At 49.1% G+C, this 22,436-nt stretch overlaps 1 protein-coding gene across 3 annotated transcripts in view; it reads right to left on the reverse strand.

The window, feature by feature from the left end:
* LOC105467538 (solute carrier family 24 member 4) overlaps window positions 1–19,492 on the reverse strand; it is a 172,654-nt gene extending 153,162 nt beyond the window's left edge. For 2 of the 3 annotated variants that reach the window (XM_011717198.3, XM_071099696.1), the window contains exons 1-2: window positions 18,734–19,491; window positions 16,729–16,839 (exon numbers count right to left, since the gene is read on the reverse strand). In XM_011717198.3, coding sequence (XP_011715500.1) covers window positions 16,729–16,839; window positions 18,734–18,863 — 241 coding nt within the window. In that variant the 5' untranslated portion in view covers window positions 18,864–19,491. Of the gene's footprint in view, window positions 1–16,728; window positions 16,840–18,733 lie in introns of all 3 variants that reach the window. The other variant, XM_011717197.3, reaches the window with a different exon arrangement.
* Window positions 19,493–22,436: the final 2,944 nt, after the last annotated feature.

The following is a 22,436-nucleotide window of genomic DNA, read 5'->3' on the forward strand; positions in this document are numbered from 1 at the left end:
AGTCTGCAAATTAGGCACCAACTTCCCCACCTTTCCTTTCTTCCTCCTACACATATGGGTCATGCAAAGGCCACAAGTCATTGAGTCACTTTTCACACAGGGCTATACGGAATCTGTGCTGGCTAAGGAAAAACCAAGCAAGACTTAAATGATCAAAGGGATTTCAGAGCAATTCTTTCAAGGGCTTGCCCCCTCTGAGGCCCAGAGAAGAATCACTCAGAAATTAGAGAGTGAAAAGATGTAATCACACAGCTATTCTGTTCTGCTGCCAGCACGGAAGCACCTCTAATAAACCCTCCAGCACGTGGCCCCAGCTAACTGAAACATCCCAGGGGATGGAATATTCCCCCATTTTCCTGGGGAGACTGTTTGAGGCAAAGGTTTCCTTTAAGAAGCACTTTAGGGGAGGCAAGCTGTCCGTGGATGGTTCTTCTCCTGGGTCTGCCAATTCCCAGGTGGAGCCTGGAGCCCCTGCAGCCGGGTAACCAGGTGGAGCCCCTGCAGCCAGGTGAGTGGCTGCAGCACCATCTCAAGTACTCTTGTTCACACAGCTCTCTTTGCCGACGCTTAGCTAATAAGCCAGAACCACTTAGCTGCTCTGATCTTTGTTTATAAGTCATTCTATCTACTCCATTAATCACCTTTATCGACACTCCTGCAGGTCTCTGGGGAGTTTCCACCTCTTTCTGGGCACTGGGCTTCTCCAGGCTGAAGGCCTTTCAGGGCAATGACCCTTATGTCCCGTTCTCAATCACCGCTGGCCAATCATCGTGTCCTGCCTTCCCTGAGCACCTGCTCAGAGTGTTGTTCATGTCCCCGCGGTCAGGCAAGGTCAGCGACCTTCATGAGGACAGCTTATTCAGCAACCAGAGGGCATTTCACAGAAGGCGCCAGTGGCCCCTCCCTCCCAGGTGTTCATCTACAAATGAGGCAAGACACAAAGGCCACCAGGCCACCAAAGAAGGCGGGGCTGCTGCCACTTTGCCTGCTGCCTGTGTGGTGTGATGCATCCTCTTTCGGGATAAGCACCAGCCAGCCTCGCTGCATACTCCTCTGAAGAGACACTGAGAGACGGAAAAGGAAACCAGGATGACTCTAAGAACTGGTTGTCTGCCTGAGAAAGGTCCCTTTTGCATGTTACATGCGGTGCCCTACATTTCGTCAGCTCTCCCCTATCATTTTGCTTACATGCCTCCAATGTTGCTTAGAACAAATACATCTGCTTTGGGGCCTCGCCAAAATCCTGCTGGGATTAAGCCCTACTGATCTAAAAAACGTAATAAACTGGGTGTCCTGACGTGTGAGGCCATGTGTGGAGGGAGCACAGAATTGGGGGGATCCATGTGCCCTCTCAGCTGTGCTTCTGATGGTGAGCACCACACTCTTGCCATCCCTTGGCTCCAGGTGCCCAGAAGTGAAAAGGTAAGCAGTTCCTACAGTGGGGAGAGGAATCGTTCCCACTCTTAAAACCTTACGTGAGACAGGAAAGCCCGGTTCCCTGCAGCAGCACACACAAGGCTTGGCATGATGCAGCCTCGGGAGCCACCACACCCAAGGACCTGAACCCTGCAAAGCCAGCTGAAAACATCTCCCTCGCCCCTGATTTGGTCAAGTTCTCTCCCACCACCCTATTTCTGCAATCACCAAGTCCGCTGCCAGAAATGTCCCACCCTCCCCATCTGTCCAGCAAATACCCTCTTGCGTCAAAGCACAGCTCAAATGCTGCATGCTTTGTGAAGCCTTCCAGCCATGCCGGGCATGTGAGTGTGTCACCCCAGGTCACATGCAGTGATTACGAGTTTACCTTGTCCTCTAACCTGTGGGCTCACTGAGAACAGGGATTTCTCTCCTTTGTCCCAGCCTCATTAGTGTCCCACCCACGGGTACCCAGTAAACGCCTGCTGGGTGCATACTTTGGAATACAGAACATGAAAAATAAGCCAGCCACTGTATTTATACTACAGGGCTCTTCTTGAACTAGCATCCTGTAGAGGGGTCTCAATCAAAGGAAGGAAGAAGTGTTTTTCATGCTCCCATCTTGGAAAATGGGGATGCCATTTATCTGCATCTGCAATCAGGGTTGATGACCCCCACCTGCAACTTGCACCTCCAGCATCTGTTAAGACCTACAGATCCTGCCTCTCTCAACCTATTCCTTGACACCCTAAGTAAGACTATCCCTTCTGGTAAGTCTCTGCAATAACTTCTCATTATTCTCCCTATCTTCATTTTTTTTGCCTAAAAAGCTAATTAAGCATAATGCTAAGGACTTTCACATATTATTTCAATTTCAGTTATTCTCCACACTGCCAGCAGAGCTAACTTCCTAAAACCCAGAACGGCTCAGAAACCGTCCCTGGCTCCCAAAGCCTACAAAAGAGCATGAAGGCCTTTGGGTGTTTAAGACTGGTTGGTTCCATTATGGAAAACAGTATGGCGATTCCTCCAGGATCTAGAACTAGAAGTACCATATGACCCAGCCATCCCATTACTGGGTATGTACTCAAAGGATTATAAATCATGCTGCTATAAAGACACATGCACACGTATGTTCATTGCGGCATTATTCACAATAGCAAAGACTTGGAATCAACCCAAATGTCCATCAGTGACAGACTGGATTAAGAAAATGTGGCACATATATACCATGGAATACTATGCAGCCATAAAAAAGGATGAGTTTGTGTCCTTTGTAGGGACACGGATGCAGCTGGAAACCATCATTCTCAGCAAACTATCGCAAGAACAGAAAACCAAACACCACATGTTCTCACTCATAGGTGGGAACTGAACAATGAGATCACTTGGACTCGGGAAGGGGAACATCACACACCGGGGCCTATCACAGGGAGGGGGGAGGGGGAAGGGATTGCATTGGGAGTTATACCTGATGTAAATGACGAGTTGATGGGTGCTGACGAGTTGATGGGTGCAGCACACCAACATGGCACAAGTGTACATATGTAACAAACCTGCACGTTATGCACATTACCCTAGAACTTAAAGTATAATTAAAAAAAAAAAGACTGGTTGGTTCCAACATACATTACAGGATGACTCACCACCCATACCCACCCACGCCAACCGTTCCCTCAGCCAGGGGAACCCTCCTCCTTCCCCGGCAAAGAGCACAGGCTCCGGAGCCAGGCTGCCCAAGTTCAGATCCTCACACTGCCAGCTCTGAGCTGGGAGACCTTGGGCAAGTTATCAAACCTCTCTGTGCCTTACTCATACCTTTTGTAAAATGGGTATGATAATAACAACACACCACCGCCATCTACCCTCAGGACTGTCACAAGGATCAAGGAAGTGATGTGTGCAAAGCACTTAGAATGCTGCTACCCAAGTGTCTACTCCATCGTGAGCCTTCAGCAGCCACACCTTCCCATCTTCAATGCCACCTTTGCTGGGACGCCCTCTTTGATTTTGACATCGGGGACTTAACTCGTCCCTCCTCTACTTACCACCAGGATTGCAGTCCTGTGTACTCCTCGACATATTACAGGTTAGCATTGTGGATTCCTATCCCGTCAACTCAAATGGAAGCTCCCTGGAGGCCGGGTCCACATCTAGGACAGTTTTTTTTTTCCCCTTGGGACCAGCAGACAGGGTTGCTCAATCAACATGCATCTAGCAACTCGATCTTTTGAGCTCTAACACTTAACTCCTTCTGGGTGTCCTGATTTTCCCCAAGGCACCAACAGGCTAGAGGGGCCAGCCAGGGAGACAGTAGCTGCTTCTGTGGAGGCACAGCTCCCTGAGGGGTACCATGAGGGTCTCCGTCCATCCAGTCATCATTCGCTGTAAGCAGAGTCTATGTCCGACTCCCGTCTCACCTCTAAGCCTAGGACAAAGAGGACATCGTCCCTGCCCTCAAGGAGCTCAAAAGCAAGAAGGGAAAGAATAGCAAATACCTACATTCTTATCATTGCAATCTGCCATGAGCTAAACCCAAGGATGGCTTCCCACCTGAGGTCAGGGAGACTGCCCCCAATAGGCCTCCTAAGTAGGGTGATTGTTTTCATAAATGCATTTGTTTTAATAAACAGATATCTTAGGTACAGAGTTGAACAAGCTGCTGTGGGATCTGCCCAGCCATCCCTGAACTTGGCAGGGACAATGGAATCCAAAGTCAGACATTTGTAGTGTGAAATGAGATAAACCATTTATGGTTTGCGGGGTCATACAAGCTGGTACGTTGGCAGGGGGATGTGAGCGGCCTTTCTCTTTCTATCCTAGGCAGGAACTGCATCAACCACATTAGCCAAGCACCACGCTTTCACCAAATCCTACTCGCGATTTTATAGATCAATTCTGAAAAACCCCAAATAACTGATGTCCTCTATTTCACAAAGCAGAGATGTCTTCAAAGAATTAAGCATCTATTACAGTCAGGCAAACAAAAGTAATCGTATTTGCACAGCACTTTGCACTTAATCCTTAAAAGCCTGTAGGGCAAACCACATCATCATTACACCCATTTCACAGACAGGAATTAAGGCTCAGATAGGCAGAATAACTTGGACATAATCAGGTTGTGTCAGGGCCAGAATGCAAACTCTCCAAATTCCAGCTCTCATTCATCAGGTCCCACATCACTAACAGAAAGGACTTTATCTGGAACAATCACAGTGAGTATACCGCTGTGCCCCATGTGATCTGGGTCATCTCTTGGTGTCAGCCATGCAAAGGGTCTACAGTTTCTTGTCCTCAAAGAATTAAGAACAAGCAAATATAAGCTCCACTATTCATTTTTAACTTTAATCCAAAATGAAGCAAGTGCTGCACTTATAAAATTCAGCTTCCAGCCTTTATCAGAGGGCAGCTCTGAAAATTTATGCTGTGAAGTTATATTTCAATTTAAGTTCTCTTTAATAGGTAATTGCAGCTGCAAAAAAACAAACAAACAAACAAAAAAACACCTTGTATAGCGCTCACTCTCATGCCAGGCACTCCTGTAAGCACCTTACAGAGATTAACACAAGTCAGTGCTCAGAACCCTGATATAATGGTGCCATCTGACCTCCAGGGGCACATACACGTGTACAAGCACTCACATGCACACACACCTTTATTGAGTGGCAGGCAGATACATCAGTGAATGAAACGCACCCTGCCCCTTTCCTTGGGTTAAAAGGCAAGGTCACTAGTTCAAGGTCACAGAAATACAGCAAGCGCAGCGGCAGGACTGCAAACCAGATGTTTGGCTCCAGGGTCCGTGTTCTTCGAGCTCTAACACAACTCCTTCTGGGTGTCCTGATCTTCCCCAAGGCACCGACAGGCTAGAGGGGCAGCCAGGGAGACAGGGGTCACTTTTGTGGGAGCACAGCTCCCTGATGGGTACGATGAGGGACTCTGTCCATCCAGTCACCATTTGCTGTAAGCTGAGTCTATGCCTGACTCTGGTCTCACCTCTAGAGCCAAAGACCTAGAGGACATAGTCCCTGCACTCAAGGAGCTCAAAGGCAAGAAGGGAAAGAATGGCAAATTCCTACATTCTTATCATCACAATCTGCCATAAGCTAATACTGAGCCAAGCACAGCCTGTTGACTGGGGAGACCACCCCAACTGTGGATTACTGGGAACCAGTTTGCCAACTTCCCCCTGGGCCAGCGCAGGTAGCTGGCATCTCCCAGGCATCACTGCCACCCCCTCCCCATGCTTTAAAAAAAAAACAAATCCAAGTAATCTGATCCAGCCCTAGCCCTAGTTGAGCACGGACTCCTGGATAAATCCCCAAAGCCTAATTACTTACTACTGTGCCTGGTAATCTTAGGAGGTGTTTGTTTTCGCTTTCCCCTCGGACAGCCAATGAGCAAGACACAGTGGTTGCTAGCAAGTGTTCCTCCAGGTATGGGAGGTGATGCTGCGATTTCTCAGGGAGCAGTTTCAGGTGCACACTGCTGTCTGCCTAAATGCCCTTCCACAGCCTCCACCTACCCTTCGAGGCCAGGCTCAGACATGGTCTTCTCCAGGGAGGGCACCCTTGCCCTGAAATACCACACTCTTTCCTCCGTGGCACCCTCCCTAGGGAGACCCCCCACCGTGGTATTTGCAGCAGGTGGCTTGGTCTGGTTTTCCAGCCCTGGCCTGTCTTCCCCATGCTCACTGACAGCAGGGGCTGGGTCCCTTCCAGCTTCAGAGCCTAGTACAGTACAGGGTGTGTGGACTTTAAGAAGTATACGTTGAATTTAATTTCTTGGGCAGTTACTAGGAGACTCAGGGCTGGAGCCATGCATTGTGCTGAATTAGCAAAGGAAGCTGTAGGTCCAGAAACCCGGCAGCCACATCTGTTCCCACCTCCATGGGAAGAACCCATGGGCAGGGAACTCTTTTGCTTCTCATCCACACAGTAACCTCTGTTCCTTTCCCAAGGAGCACATCCACTGCTTTTTCAGAAGAAGCAGTAAATTATTCCGGCACATTTATTTTTATTCCTTTTTAGTAAAATGCCATGTTCCAAAGGCCTCTTCTATAATGGACAATGTTAAATTTAAAAAATCCATTTTCAAGCATTCAACTTTTCTGTTACGTCAAACGGCTGGATCTCTTTCACCCAAGGCAACAAATGGCAATGCTTTATAATTTCCATTTTTAACTCAGGGAGGAATGCTCCTCAGGGTTCAAGAGGAAGCCGAGTGGGCGCTCTCTGGATTGTGGTGGGCCACACCGCGTCAAGAGCGGAGAATCTGCAAGTCGGGGGTAGCAGATGGCCCAGCAAAGAGGAGAGATTGGAAGCAGATAGCCCCGATCATGTGGATGAGGCCAAAAAAACTTCTGATTGCAAACAAATAGGTATTAGAAACATACCAAGAAGCACGGCCCACAAAGGTGTCTGCTGCTGCCGTGGACAGGGCATTCTCTGTTTCTCAGATGGGCACTCAGACAGTGACAGGCTGGAATCTGCTACAGAAGTTCCCATCTCTAGTTTGCCTTTTCTACCCCACTTATTAATAATTACCAGTAAGGAATATAGGAATCACAATTCAGACCACCTGAATTTAAAATCTTGCTCCACAGAGGATTTTGGGGGCAGTGAAACTATTCTGTATGACACCATAATGGTAGATAGGAGACATCACACATCTATCAAAACACATCACATGAGGGCTGGGCGCAGTGGCTCATGCCTGTAATCCCAGCACTTTGGGAGGCCAAGGCAGGTGGACCACCTGAGGTCAGGAGTTCGAGACAAGCCTGACTAACATGGTGAAACCCCATCTCTACTAAAAAAAAAAAAAAAAAAAAAAAAAAAAGTACAAAAATTAGCTGGGCATGGTGGCACATGCCTGTAAACCCAGATACTTGGGAGGCTGCAGGAGAATTGCTTGAACCCGGGAGGCAGAGGTTGCAGTGAGCTGAGATCCTGCCATTGCACTCCAACCTGCGCAACAAGAGTGAAACTTTGTCTCAAAACAAACAGAAAAACAAAAAAACATGGCATGTACCACACAAGGAGGGAGCCCTAATGTAAAAGGTGGACATTAGTTAATAACAATGTATCACTATTGACTCATCATTGTAACAAATATACCCGCTAATACAAAGTATCAATAATAGGGGAAACTGTGAGGATGGAGGGGTAACAGAGGAACTCTGTATTTTCTGCTCAGTTTTTCTGTAAACCTACAACTGCTTGAAAAATAAAGCTATTAATTAAAAACACACAAACCACTGATTCTGCCTTTTGTTGGCTACATGGCTTGGACTAGTTTGGGTTTCTTTTACTTCATTGGCAAACTGAGGACAGCACCTGCCTTCAGAGTTGTTGCGAGAAGCAGGTAACACCTGAAAAGTGCTTAGAATAGCGCCCAACACAGGGTACCCTGGACTTAGCCAAGATGATGATGATGATGATGATGATGATGATGATGATGATGATGGCAGCCACCACGGGCTCGGTATGGTTCAAATACTTCCATACAGCATGTGGTGTCACACAGCAGCACTGTGAGACAGGTAAGAAGAGCTGCTATCCTCATTTTACAAAAGAGAAATCCTGATGCTTAGCGAGATTACGTAACTTGTCCAGGGTCACATGGCCAGTAAGTGGTGAGCTGGGACTCAGACCCTTGCGTCTGCCTTCACCATGTCCAACTACCATCTCCAAGACAGACAGACAGACAGACAGGAAGGAGCCTTTTCTGGCTGCTGAAAATCTTTGTACTTATCCAGCGCAACTTCCTTTTGCTAAGAAAGAAAGAGAGGGAGGGAGAACAGCCACTAAATGCCAGCAGGCAGGATCTGGGCACAACTGATACTGGAACGCAGACCTTCAGCTCCCAATCCACTGTTCCACTTTATAACATCCCATTCCACCCCACCCCCTGAAACAGGTGTGAGTGGGCACAGTGATGCCAGGTGCCGTCTTCCTCAGCCTCTGTTTGTAATCAGATTGGTGGCTGTGCCAGCCTATGGCTGTCCAGTATGGTTGGTGACAGTTTCCCCAAGAAGCTGCCTGGCCCTCTGGAGGCTGCCCTTCTCAGGAAAGGCCCTCTCCAGGCTGGACATCCTGCCCCTGCTGTCTGGGAAAGGCATGGAACTGTGATCTCCCTGCCCACAGTAGTAAATCCAATTCTTGCTTCTCTAACTCAAAATTTGCTTTTACATAACGACTTTGGAATGTGGATGTGTGACTTGTCTCCCAAGCCCACCGAGGCATCATTCCAACAGATGTTTGTTCAGAATCCAGACACTTCTTGCCACCAGGGCTACTGCACCTCCCCACCCACTTGTCCTGATGTCCTTTTCGCAGCTCTAGGCCCCTCGTCCTTCTCTTGATTTCTTGTGCTTTCTCCAACTCTGCTCCCCACACAGGGGAGTCTACAGAGGCCCACCCCTAAGGGTACCTGCTTGATGATCTCACCTCCTCCTAGCCCAGCCACAGTGCCAGCTCCTATGCTCAGGGTCCCACCCCCACCAGACTCTACCACCCTCTCCCCTCCCACAACCGCCCTTACACTGGCATGGTACAGAATAAAAAGTAAGGGTGGAGCAGAAGCAAGCTGATGACCAAAGATTCTCCATCTAGTGCCTGCATCCTCTGCTCCCCCAAAATGCTACAAAGCACCTTTCTCTTCAGACCCTCCTTAGCACCCTGCATCAGCCCGCTTCTCCCAGCCTTTCTTCTGTGGACACATAGCTCAGGCATCTCAGAAGATGTATTTGGAAGAAGGAAAACCACACACAATAAAGCAAATTCTAAAGGAGGATTTAAATCCCTCCCACAACAAGCAGAAATCAAGCCCCAACATGGGGCATAGGACGTTGGAAACCCAAAACAATAGGGGTCACATAGTGGAGAATGAAAAAAACATTCAATATCAGAAGTGGGGCAGGGTGCAGTGGCTCACGCCTGTAATCCCAGCACTTTGGGAAGCCGAGACAGGCAGATCGCTTGAGGCCAGGAGTTCGAGATCAGTCTGGCCAAAATGGCAAAACTCCCGTCTCTACTAAAAATACAAAAATTAGCCATGTGTGGTGGTGGGTGCCTGTAATCCCAGCGACTCAGGAGGCTGAGGCAGGAAAATCACTTGAACCTGGGAGGCAAATGTTGCAGTGAGCCAAGATCGCACCAGAGCACTCTAGCCTGGGTGAGGGGGTGAGACTCTGTCCAAAAAAAGTTTTTAAAAAACCCAGAAGTTGGGGATGAAGGCAGTGTTAGAGAGGGGAAATCATGCCCATCCCAGTTACGCAGGCAAATATAAAATAACGCCTGTCAAGACACAAGAAAATTCTTCTATTTAGAAGCACGTTCTACAAGGTAGGCCATCCTCCAGCATCCTAAATCCTTCGAAGATAAAAAACAAACAAACAAATTTGTTTCCAGAAGAGGAAAGAATAAATGTGTTGCAAGATGTTTACTTGTTAATTTGCCCTCAGAAAATTCAACTGACAAATCATTTTCAGTACTTAACACACACAGGCATTACATCATCTTTGGGGTGAGCAGATTAAAGAGTGGTGACAGAGAGAAGCTAGTGTCTGAGCATGTATTCTGGGCCAAACAGTGTTTTAAGTGCTGATGGGTATTTAGATTCATTTCATTCCAACAGTCCTCTGAGGTGGAGGTACATTTGACCCTTGAATAAATCAGGCATTAGTGGTGCCACCCCCTCTCAGTTGAAAGTCTATTAATATGTATAACATTTTTTAGACGGGATCTCAGTCTGTTGCTCAGGATCTCAAGTGCTGCCCACAATGCCCAGCTAATTTTTTAATTATTTGAGAGACAGGGTCTCCCTCTGTTGTTCTGGACTGAAGCAATCCTCCTGCCTTAGCCTCCCAAAGTGCTGGGATCACAGGCATGAGTCCCTGTGTCTGGCCTGCATATAACTTTTGACTCCCCAATAGCTTCACTACCAATAGCCTACTGTTGACCGGAAGCCTTACAGATAACATAAACTGTCGATTAACACATATTGGTTTTTTGTTTTTTTGAGATGGAGTCTCACTCTGTCACTCAGGCTGGAGTGTAGTGGTATGATCTCGGCTCACTGCAACCTCCACTTCCTGGGTTCAAGTGATTCACCTGCCTCAGCCTCCTGAGTATCTGGGATTGCAGGTGTGCACCACGATGCCTGGCTAGTTTTTTTGTATTTTCAGTAGAGAGGGGGTTTCAGCATATTGGCCAGGCTGTTCTCGAACTCCTGACCTCAAGTGATCTGCCTGCCTCGGCCTCTCAAAGTCCTAGGATTACAGGCATGAGCCACCACACCCAGCCTGTTTAACACATATTATATATGTCACATGTATTACACACTGTATCACTGTATTCTTACATAGAGTAAGCTAGAGGAAAAATTTTATTAAGAAAATATAAGGAAGAGAAAATATATTCAGTAAGTGGAAGCAAATCATCTAATGGTCTTCATCCTCATGATCTTCACGTCGAGAGGAGAAAGAGGAGGGGTTGGTCTTTCTGTCCCAGAAGTGGCAGAGGCAGAAAAAAATCCACATGCAAGTGACCTATGCAGGTTTGTTCAAGAATCAACTGTAATTATCACCCTCATTTTACAGATGGAAAAAGTGAGGCACATACTATGGTTTTAAAATGCAAACAAGGCTTTCACCCTTTATAGTCTAGTTAGGGGAGGCAGATAATACAATAATGGATAGACTTAGTGCCTGCAGGCCAGTTGTGGTGGCTCACGCCTGTAATACTAGCACTTTGGGAGGCCAAGGCAGACAGACTGCTGGAGCTCAAGAGTTTGAAACCAGCATGTGTAACATGGCAAAACTTCGTCTGTACTAAAAATACAAAACTTAGCCAGGCATGGTGGCATGTGCCTATAGTACCAGTTATTCAGGAGGCTGAGGTGGGTAGATGGCTTGAGCCTGGGAGGTCAAGGCTGCAGTAAGCAGAGACCGTACCACTGCACTCCAGCCTGGATGACACAGTGAGAATCTGTCTCATTTTTTAAAAAGTAAATAAATAAAATTAAGAATTCATACCTGCAAGGAGCTAAAACAAGATGCCATGACAGCCAGGGACTCAGAGGGCTACTTTGGACTGGGTGACCAGGGAAAGCCTGTGAAGGTGCCAATGGCAAGTAGGAGCCCATCCTGGAGGATCTGGACAGAAACAGTATGGTTCCCAGACACTCCAAAAGTCAGTCACAGAATGCAACTGTCACTGCTTCTGGTTTCACAGGTCGGGACTGGGCCCAGCCATTTGTGTTTTTCAAGTCCCCCTGGTGTCTTTCATTTACAGGCCAAGGTTGAGAAGCACGAGGTTCCATTCTCAGCTGTCTTCAAATTCTCCAGATGTGTAGAAACTCATCAGTTCCTTATATAGACCAAATGTTTGAGTCCCCCGCAAATTCACAGTTTGAAGCCTGAACTCACAATATGATGGTATTTGGAGGTAGGGCTTTTGGGAGGTAATTAGGGTTAGAGGAGTTCATGAGGGTATAGCCCCTATGATGGGATGAGCACCCTTATAAGAGAAGAAAGAGAGACTGTGTGCTGTCTCTCTCTGCCACTCTGAGCACACGAAGGTGTCCATCTGCAAGCCAAGTAGAGAGCCCTCACCAGTCACCTTGACCTTGGATTTGCCAGCCTCCACAACCATGAGAAAGAAATGTCTGTTGTTTGAGCTATCCTGTCTATGATATTTTGCTAAAGCAGCCTGAGCTAAGATAGTCCTCTAGGGACTCAGAGTCACTGCCACTCGTTCCTACATCACACATGTGGCATGGAGAGACCTACTTCCCTTTTTCAGTGCTTGCTCTGCACAGGCCATGAAAATAAACATCTAAGGCCTAGAGGCCCATGTTTTGCCTTCAGATCTCTAGGGAAAAATTAATTATAAATTTTCCACAGACATCATTGAGAAAAATAAAGCAGATTTTAAAAAATCTTTCCTACATTAAAAAAAAAAATGGTTTTTAGGAAAATGGCTCCATTAAATAAGTGTTAACATTCAAATCTTTGTTTGAATTGCTTTTGTTTGAAATTCAAATATTTATTGAACACCTACCAAGTGTCCAGCAGTGCTCTAGCCCGGTGCCAAGTATCCAGCAGTGCTCTAGTGCAGAGAGCCACCTGGGCATCTCTTCAGGATGCCAATTCTGATTCGGGGGGCCTGAGACTCTGTGTTCCTGATATGCTCCCAGGCGATGCTCCCACGCTGAGCACTAGGTCTCCAGGCCAGCGAGCACCACTTCTGACTTCATCCTGAAATTGCCTGGGAGCTCTTAAAAAGTAACGACTCCTGGGCCCTACCCCGAACCAATGAAAGCAGACACTCTGGGAGTGGGACCTGGACATTTCAAAATATTCCCATAAAGCTCTTGAGGTGATCTAAATATGCAGCCAGGATTAGAAACAGCTCTTCTGGCCACAAAAGAGGTAGCCCTCAAGGGTAGACACCTAGCAATGAAGTGAGTTATGTTAGTGACATATGTCACAAAAACATAAAAACAACAGAGGGAGCAGGGCACGGAGGCCCACGCCTGTAATCCTGGCACTTTGGGAGGCCGGGGCAGAAGGATTGCTTGAGCCTAGGAGTTTGAGACCACCCTGGGCCACATGGCAAAACCCTGCCTCTACAAAACAAATAGAAAAAAATAGCCTGTGGTCCCAGCTACTCGGGAGGCTGAGACAGGAGGATCACTTGAGCCAGGGTGGTAGAGGCTGCCATGAGACATGATCACACCACTGCATTCCAGCCTGGGTGACAGAGTGACAAAATTAAACAAAAACAAACAAACAAAAAACACAGGATGATAAAGGTGGAAGGGAAGGGAAGGGTGGTGGCTGGTACTTATGCTGAAACACAGATAATGAGATCAAAATGCTAACACCAAGATCTGGGGCTACAACCCCGGGCAGAGTCCATTTTCCATGTAGTCTTCAGGAAAGACTAGAGCAGGGTCCCATTCATGTTTTTGGAAAACAAAGTTCTTCCTCTCACAGGTAAAGACGAGCATGAGAAGGCACAGGCCATAAAGACACACACTGGAGGTTCTTACGGAGACGTGGGCTCCTGTTTGTGGGACACCCGCTCCAAGTGGTGCCTTAGCACAGGAGACAGCTCTTCAAGCTCCATCTTCTGACATCCCTGAAAGGCCTCACCCAGCAGAGCTGGACAAAGTGCCCTCCAAATCATGGAGGCAAGCTTAAAGCAGAAGCCTGAAGAGGAGGCAAGATGCCCTGCAGTTCTTTATGAGGAAACCCCACCAACTGTGCAGAAGGGAGGCAGCCATCAGACGGCAGCATCTGTCACATGCCTGAAACTCTCACTTAAAGCTCTAATCCAGCCTTCCTCATCACAGCAAGCCCCAGGATGGGAGGCCAGGGTGAAGAGGTGTAAGAATTGAGTGTTTGCTCTCCAGGTGCCCAACCTCACCGACTCGCAGGTGGAGTTCTGGTGGTGGGCATGGAGCCTATGACCGAGGTCTAAGCCAGTCCTGGGCCCAGCACTCCCTTGGCCAGATCAATCTGCAAGGGTGGTCATGCGGCCCAACTCAACCCAACAGAACTTTCTGGCTTCTGCAGAAGCTGCTCAGCCTCAGCATATTTGAGTCTGGGAGAACAAAAGGTTGGGCCAGTGGTAACCGCCTTCCCACGCTAGATGATAAGTGAGCCCAGAGATGGAGAAACAGCAATTGACACCTCGTAATCTTTGTTTTCACACTGCCAGTTACTGAGCCACTAAATTTCTATTTCTGCTAAACCCAGTTCTGTCATGGCAACTCTAAATATCCCTGCCTCGTCTAGTCCCCCAGGCTACACAGAAGGACGCTGGACAAGCTCATCCTCCTCTGTGCACCTGCAGTGCCTCCTGCAGGGCTGCTCACTGGGAAGCCTCTGGAGTCCGTCAATGTCACCCAGCTTTCCCTGTGTTGAGATCTTGCCCTCTCTACTCTAGTATGAGCAACTCAATGACAGGGGCTTGCATCTTATACTCCCCACTACGTGTCCAAAATAGAGCTGGACACACACCAGCAGGTGCTTGCTACACAGACTTGTGAAATGAAAAGGGGGCAGAGATTCTCATAGGCCAGGGAGGAAAATGCTCGGAGGGAAGGCCGGCCACAGCCCCCATCTGGCCTGAGAGGAGAGCTGGGGACTGTGCAATACAAGGGAGAGGCCTGGCACCTGGATCCAGGTGACCCCAGTATGTTCCAGCTGCCCAAGAAATCTTAGGAAGCCACTAAACTTCTGAGCTTCGTGTATCTTGTCTTGGCAAAAATGTGATAAGGATTAAAATGTGAGATACATCAAAATGCACTTTCATTCCATCATTCGACTCATATTTGTGGAGTCCTTCCTATGGGCCAGGCTGTATTCTGGAAACAGTCAACATAAAGTATAATGCAAAAATTAACCATTTTTAAAGATATTGTCAAGTTCCCTCTACTTCCCTTTCCACAAAAGGGACAAGGTAAGGCCTTTCTGTGGAATAGAACAGACACTTTATATGTTAATTGAATGATTTTTAATCAGACAGCTGAAGACAGACACAGAGCCCACAGTGGCGCAGAGGAGAACTCTATGATAAGAAAGGGATCCCTGTCTAAGCCAACATACTCAGGCTATGTACGACAGAAGTCACGGCAGGGGCATGGCCAGCCCACGATAAGGGCACCAGCAAGCTTGAAACCACCCAAACATCCCCCAACCCTGATTCTTTATCCAGAGTAGCAAAGGGTTCCCATGCAGATGGTGCCAATTCCAGCATTTCTGGTCCCTGGAATGGGTGGGAACGGCCCCCAACATTAACCATCCTTGGCCTCACACATGTTTTTCAGTGTACAGCCAATGACCCTTGCTATATGTCAGTTGGCCCACACGTCCACCAGCCTGGCTGATGAGAGGAGACACCCTGGGGGAGGGAATGACAGGATGACACCCCTGCCTGCTGGGTCACCAGGATAGGAGGAATCCCCCAGGTTCCAAGTTAATCCCAGCACTTCTCTGCAAGTCTGCACTTGTCCACCACCACGTCCCTCCCGGTGGACTTCTCAGAAGGCATCTGAGGGCAGGGAAACTGATGGCGTAAAAAAACAGTATGAAAACTTTGACAGAAGGTAGCCCTCTCCTAAGCACAGGGAACCAACCAAAGGTTTTAGTTACACAGGCCTAGGCTCTCAAACCAGCTTTACCACTTATGAGTTCTGACTTTGAGCAACTTGTGCCTTCTCCCTCGATCCTTTCTGACCTATAAAATGGGGATGAGACTTGCCTCACAGAGTATGACAATTAAACACATGGGGACTCCCATCAAACCCTGTTACTTTGCCCTGGAGTTTCATCTCCCTTTATACCCAGTCCCAAACAGAGCCTTCCCAGTTTCTCCCAACAACCCTGCAACAGGTAACTATTCTGCCCATTTACAGGTGAGAAAACAGAGATCCAAAAAGATGATGTGATCTGCCCAGCAACTCAGTGGCAAAGCCATCTATATTAAAACCTCACAGTTCCCTAAGGGCTTGTGAATGTATCATCCCCCCAGATCCTCCTCACAAAGACCTTAAGGGTTAGAGCCAGAGCTCAAGCATAGAAGTGCCTGAGGTCTGGGCAGTGGCTGTGTTTTCTGCTCTCTGCCACTACGCTCTCTTCTCCTGAGAATTTTCTTCACTCACTTAAGCAAAGCCTGTCTGTGGCAGGAGAAAAGACAAGATGTCACCTCTGGGTCTCTACTGCCTCGGACCCCCAAGAAAAATCTGAAGCAGAACATCAAAACGGGGCAAGCAGAATCAGGCTCCAGGGCTGAAAGACACCCTGCAGACTCCCATTTGAGAGAAACGGCTGCAGCACCCCAGAGTGTCCCGCCCCTGTGGCTGCCCAGGCATGCCCAGACCCTGGTGGGCCATCTCAAAGCACCATTGCCACAGCAGCTGGATCTGCCACTGCGAGAGCTCCAGTAATGGATACAGTGAGCAAAAGGGAAAGAAAACAAAGACATCTCGAACCGCAAACAAAATCAAGAGAGCAGGGAAAATACTTAGCCTTCAGGAACACTGTGAGAACAAAAAATAACATTTTTAAACTCTTGAATGTGACCTTTTCAGTTGCTGGATAAAGAAAGCACTTGAGTTGCTTAGCAGCACCATTGACGAATGTCTTTATGTTACCTTTCAACACCTCACGGCCACCCTTTCCCACTCAGGTCCACAAACCGCCTTTCTCAGCTCTGGCTGTAACCGCCCACATAAGCACCATCTCCAGGTCAGGCGAAACGCCTTAGTAGACTGGGTGGAGAAGAATCGATTTCTTACCAGGATCTGTGCAGTTCTTGGCTGTCTGTGTCCCATTCACTGGGGCCATCAGCTTTCTATTTCTCCACGTGTCTGGCAGGACACGTTTGCTAGCTGAAGCTGTTTTGTGCCCTGGATTGGAAAATAAGTCACAGACACCATTAGGTCAGTGTGATGGCTGCATTTCCAAAACGATCTTATATTTGTGTATCTATGTCAGCAACTGCCCTGTATGCCTATTCGGAGCCACCTTTAGGATCTGATAGGATGACTGGAAGTATAATATAACCTGCTTACATACAATGGTCTGTTTCCCGGATCTAGCTCACTGTTTCCAGTCCCAGATGGGTCAGCATGTGACCTGACCTTGGCCAAGACTGAGGTGGTCTCAGCACCTCATAGGTGCAACAAACGGTTTAGATAGGTGGCCCTTTAGGTGTTCTTCCATTAAAAGACACTCTCAGAGGGCCCCTGCCCTGGAGGAACTCCAAATGAATAGCAAGTCAGCAAGCAGGTGGGCATGGCTGACGCGGTCTGGCCCAGTGCTCCTCACACTTGAATGTGCACGCAGATCACCTGGGGATCTTGTTAGAATTCAGATTCTGATTCAGCAGGTCTGGGGTGGGACCTGGGATTCTGTACTAACAAGCTCCCAGGTGGGGCTGATTCTGCTGGTCCAGGGGTCATACTGAGCAAGAGAGAATTCGTGGACGCCCACAACCAAACACACTTAAACTCCTAAAGGTAATTCCTGATTCAGCAAATAAAAATGATCCTCACGTTAAGACCTTCAAAGTACTCATTTACCTCTCCTGATGCTCATTGCTTCAGCAGAGTAATGATACCTCTTCCATAATGCTGACATCTAAGAGCCTCTAGGTATGTTGTTATTTCTGGTGTGTAATTGTTGGGGGGGGGGGGACAAAAAACAAAAAAACCACTGACGTGCCCAATTGCAAAGCACCAGGTACTAAGATACTCAAAATAACCTTCCTGGGTCTCATTGGAAAGAGCCCCTTTTTAACCCTGCATCCTCAAATCACAAAGCAGGTTTCAAAAGGCAGTTATTTCGAAAACTTTAATCAAGTTCCACTCGATTTTACCTATCATGTGCACCTCTAAATGGTCTCTGGATGTTGATGGCCTTTCTAACTGCTCAAGAAGGTACCACCCACTTTACCTCTATGTCTTGGTGTTTAAATCACCAGCATTTCTTTTGTTTTTTCACATTTGAAAAAAAAAATGAAACTAAAAGGTTCATAGCATCCAACTCAAAATGAGCCGATTAGGGAAGTGAATGTCTCCTGAATTAGGGAAGTGAATGTCTCCTGAAGGTTACACATGGGGTCACATCCCCCTAAACAGATTTCTTTGGTTAGTTCCTTCTCTCTTTCCGCTCCACCTGAAATTTGCGTAGCCTAAGCTACTCCCAAATCCCTCTTGGAGGAGGGGGCACGGGTCGAGACCACACGCCCGCCTTCTCCCTCCGTAGGAGTTAAGGGGAGTTGAGAGACGCGATGCTGATACATGGCAGCAATCCCCCGCGGCAGACTGTCCCAACGCTTTTAGGGTTGGGGAAGAACACCTCAGGGCACCCAAGGGACCCCTTTGAACCAGGGCAGGGGCGAGACGCAGTGGCAGTTCCTGCGGCTCTGCAGAATAGGAAAGCCACTTAGTTTCGCCCACCCCAGACCAAGAGAATCCTGCCTGCACCCCGCAGTTGCGCTGCCCATTCCGGGCGCACTACCGGGACGGAAGCGGTTCTTGCTTTCGTCTTAGTAACACACACCTGCAGCCGCGTCCTGAGCCCCCAAGGGCCGCGCGTAGCTCAGGGGAACCGGCGCCACCGCCCAGAGCGTCCATCAGCCCTTCTGGGCGCGCTCTACCTGCCCGGCTGGGAGGGGACTGGATGAACCCTTGGGACCAAGCTGACGAGGAAAAAGGGGGAAACATCTCGGAGCCGCCCCGAGACTCCCCAGCCAAAGCCCCCAACTCCCCAGGAAGAGGGGGCCGTACCAGCACCCACCCAAGTTGCCGAAGAGGCCGGACGCACAGCACACCAGGGCCAGCACCGCGCACACGAAGCCGACTTGCTGCGGCAGCATCTCTCGCCTCCTGCGAACTTTGAGCGGCCGGAGGGTCCCGCGGAGCGCCATGCCGGAGCGCCTTGGTGCAGTCCCTGGGAGAGGATGGGGAGCTTCAGCGGCCGGAGTGCAATCAGTGGCCGATCGGCGCTGAAGCTGTAGCAGTAGGTGCGCGGCTCAGCGGCGAGGAGCTCCGGGCCAAAGCCTCATGTCCCGCGGGCGAGGTCTGCGGGGGAGCCCCTTGGGAAGGTGGGGACGCGCGACGCGGCCGGAGCTCAGAGTTCCGCGCGCGGCGTGCGCGCTCCGCGCACCATGGCTCCGTGGCGAGGAGGCGACGCCGGCACGGTGGCGCTGGCGGCCCGGGCTGGCAGGGCTGGCGCAGTCCCGGCGCTGGAGCCGCTACCTGCCCGCTCCGCTTCAGCCCGCTTGCCCGGTCACAGCCCTGGCAGCAGCGCCGTGGGAGCACTCAATGCGCCCCCGCGCCCCGCTCCGCCGCGCCCACTCGCAGCATCCTCCTCCTCCAAGTTTGGCGGCTGCCGCCCCGGCTGCCAGCCGGCGATGCTTCCCGGCGAGCCGGGCCCGGGCGGCCGAGTGCGCGCAGCGGGAAGGCGGGCTGGAAGCGCGGGACCTGAGACCCTCGCGGCGAGCAGGCTCGACGCCGGCCCTCCCAGGGGCGAGCTCTACCCGGGAACTTTCTCTCCGGCTTCTCAGCTGCGGGCGCCTGCGTCTGCGAGGCCGTGGCGCCTCCCGCCCGCTGCTCTCGCCTCCCTACTCCTCCCCTCCCGCCCGCCTCTCACCCCCCGCCCTTCCCAGCACGTGTACTCCTCCCGTAGGGCGCACTCCCTTGTGCACTCTTCCCTTCCACCGTGAGGTCCAACTACTGACCAATATAATCCCCTTCCTTCTCCCTTTTTTCTCTCCCTTCCCATATGGAGCAGCAACGAGCACTTCCTTTACCCTCTGAGGCTGCTGCAGAGAGAAACAGGTTATGACACCACCGGGGACTCTTACAACAAGGGTTTCTGCAGAGCAGTCGCTCCTGTCCGGGCTCCCCGACCCCCGAGGCCACCCGAGGCCCCGCCATACCCCCTCTCCCCCACCCCGCCACCCGCCACGGGCGGAAGATGCAGGAGAAGATTAATTGGTCATGCAGAGCTAACACACAGGCTTGCACCAAGCCAACAGGAGCCTGGACCCGCTGGGACCAGCTCCTTCAGGGCTCTCGGGACTGTTGGGGAACTGCGAGGCCGCGACACCGACCTGCAAAAAAGCTGGAGACGGGGCAGAGAGGGAAACCAGAGAGATCTGCGGGCCCCACCACCGACAGCTGAGCTTTCGATGTTCCTAAGCCTACCGTTTCCCAGGGCTTTCTGGTTTGGTTTTGTATCTCCTTGTTGGTCGGCTCTCCGGTGTAAACCGCTTTAAAAATGGGGCAGGAGGGAAAATTTCAGAACAGCAACTGAAGGGTGATACAGGTGCAGGCAGGTGGAGGGGACCCCAGCCCAGGGGAGTCTGTGACTACCCCTAGGACTGACTTCCTTCCCGGCCAATTCATCGCCACCTGTTTAGTGCCGCTAGGGGTTAAAATCCTTTTTGGAACAAGGCCAACTTTTTAATTAAATAAATACATACCCACCGTGTGCAGGCCCTGTACCAACTGGAGAACAAAACAATAACAAATGTATGAGACCCAGTCTCTGCTTTCAAGGAACCCTAAATCAAAAGGGAGCAAGGCCCTTAGATAAATGCCCCATTAAGGAGGGTCCTAAAAGTCACTGTTGTGCAGAATGTGCGTTGTTCACTCACAGCTCACTACACTACTGTGTGGTCCTCAGCAGCATGAGAATTACCTAAGAGCTTATGCGACGCACAGGCTAAGATTCCACCCCAGACCTACTGAGTCAGAATGTACATTTTTAACAAGATCCCTTGGAAATTTGTGTGCACCTTCACGTGTGAGAAGCGCTCCCTTTTCGAACCTGCTCCGATGACTGTAGCCGGTCACCACCCTCACGGTTCCCTCTGGACTGAGTAAGCAGGGATCATTTTGCTTGTGTTAGTCTGGCATAGTGACACAGGTTAGAGATGCCAGAGGGCCAGGAAGGGAGAAGGCTCACTGATTATTTTCAGCAGCTCTGTTTCAATACCAACAAAGATAGTGAAGGCATGAACACAAAACTAATTGCAGTGGAAACCCCTAGAGGAAATGAAATGGAAAAGGCCAGGGTTCTGTTTTTGTCTGCAGAGATGCCTTAACACTGAGGCTCACTCTCTGTACTGGTGACCTCAACCAAGCATGCCTGCCTGTGACAGAAAGGACACTTTTCATACGTTTGGAGAATTTTCTTCTCATTGACTAGACTGTACAAGGATGCATTCAGCAGTAGCAAATAGAAGACTATAAAACATTGTTAAACATGACACTTAGAGAGCTAGTCAAGGGCCCTTGGCATCAAATTTAAGCCAAAGGAAAAAGTTAAAGTGAAAATATGCTGTTGTCCTGTCCATAAAACAGTGTCAGGGTCACATTGGTTAAAGCAACGCCAATGAACAAAATGGCATCTTGTTACTAGCATTTAATATTTTCTTAAAACTTTTGTCCATGGAGCTCACCTAGGGCTGGTGAAAATATGTGTTTTTGAATCCAAAACAGGCCAAAGGAGTTATTAGGTGTCTGTCTTTAGACATTTAGTCAGCTCTTTAGTAGGACATTTTCTTTTCTTTGACATTTTTCTCCTGCTTTCAGTTAATAGAACGCTTGGAATAATTTCTCATGCACAAATGGATTCCTTTTATTTGACAGTTTAAAAAGTAATTCATTTGAAATTGTACTTTTCACTTTATTTAAATAGTGCCCATTACCAAATAGCCTTAGCTCCAGCTCTAGTGACTCATTCTGCAGAAGAGAGAATTGGGTTTTCTGTACCTTTTGGATTCAAAGCATTCAGGAGCATTTTCTAAATCAGCAAAGGCCATGGGACAAATGGAAAATGCGTTGCTCAGTTCATCCTGGTCCTGGCTTCAATGCCTTTGGATTCAGAATATCTCCTCTGCAATTGTGTCTTCTTATACGACACTGCAGGGAATTGTCTACCTGGCCAGAGTTTAGGCCATTTTGTTAGGAAGTCTCAGCCCAGGGGAGGTGGGTACCATGATATTTTTCCTTAACAATCCTTTCCTGTGACATGATGAGCTTCACCATTTAATTCATATCTTACTTCATTTTAAAAAGTTTTCTTTGCTAGACTGACCTTCTCCATGACTTCTAATTTCCACTTTGCCTTGAAAATGACTGTCCATCAGCCCCGGATAGGCAGCAGTTCTCAAACTTCACCATGCTTCAGAATCCCCTGGAGTTTGTTAAAACTCAGGTTGTTGGGCCGCCGCCTCCCCAACTCCACTGAGTTTCTGCTTCAGTAAATTCAGATTCAGAGTAGGGCCTGAGAATGTGCATTTCTAACAAGTTCCCAAGTGAAGCTGATGCTGCTGGTCCAGGGGCCACACTTTGAGGAGCGCTGGGCTGAGGGATGCTATGATGACAGTCACAGCACTAAAACAGCAGCAATTCGTTTCCGGCTCGGGCTTCTGGTCTACCAAGCGGTGTGTGTCTTGAGGAGGGGTCAGTCAGGTACCCGGAAGCAGCCA

Source organism: Macaca nemestrina, chromosome 7, assembly GCF_043159975.1.
Source record: "Macaca nemestrina isolate mMacNem1 chromosome 7, mMacNem.hap1, whole genome shotgun sequence".
Classification (NCBI taxonomy): Eukaryota; Metazoa; Chordata; class Mammalia; order Primates; family Cercopithecidae; genus Macaca; species Macaca nemestrina.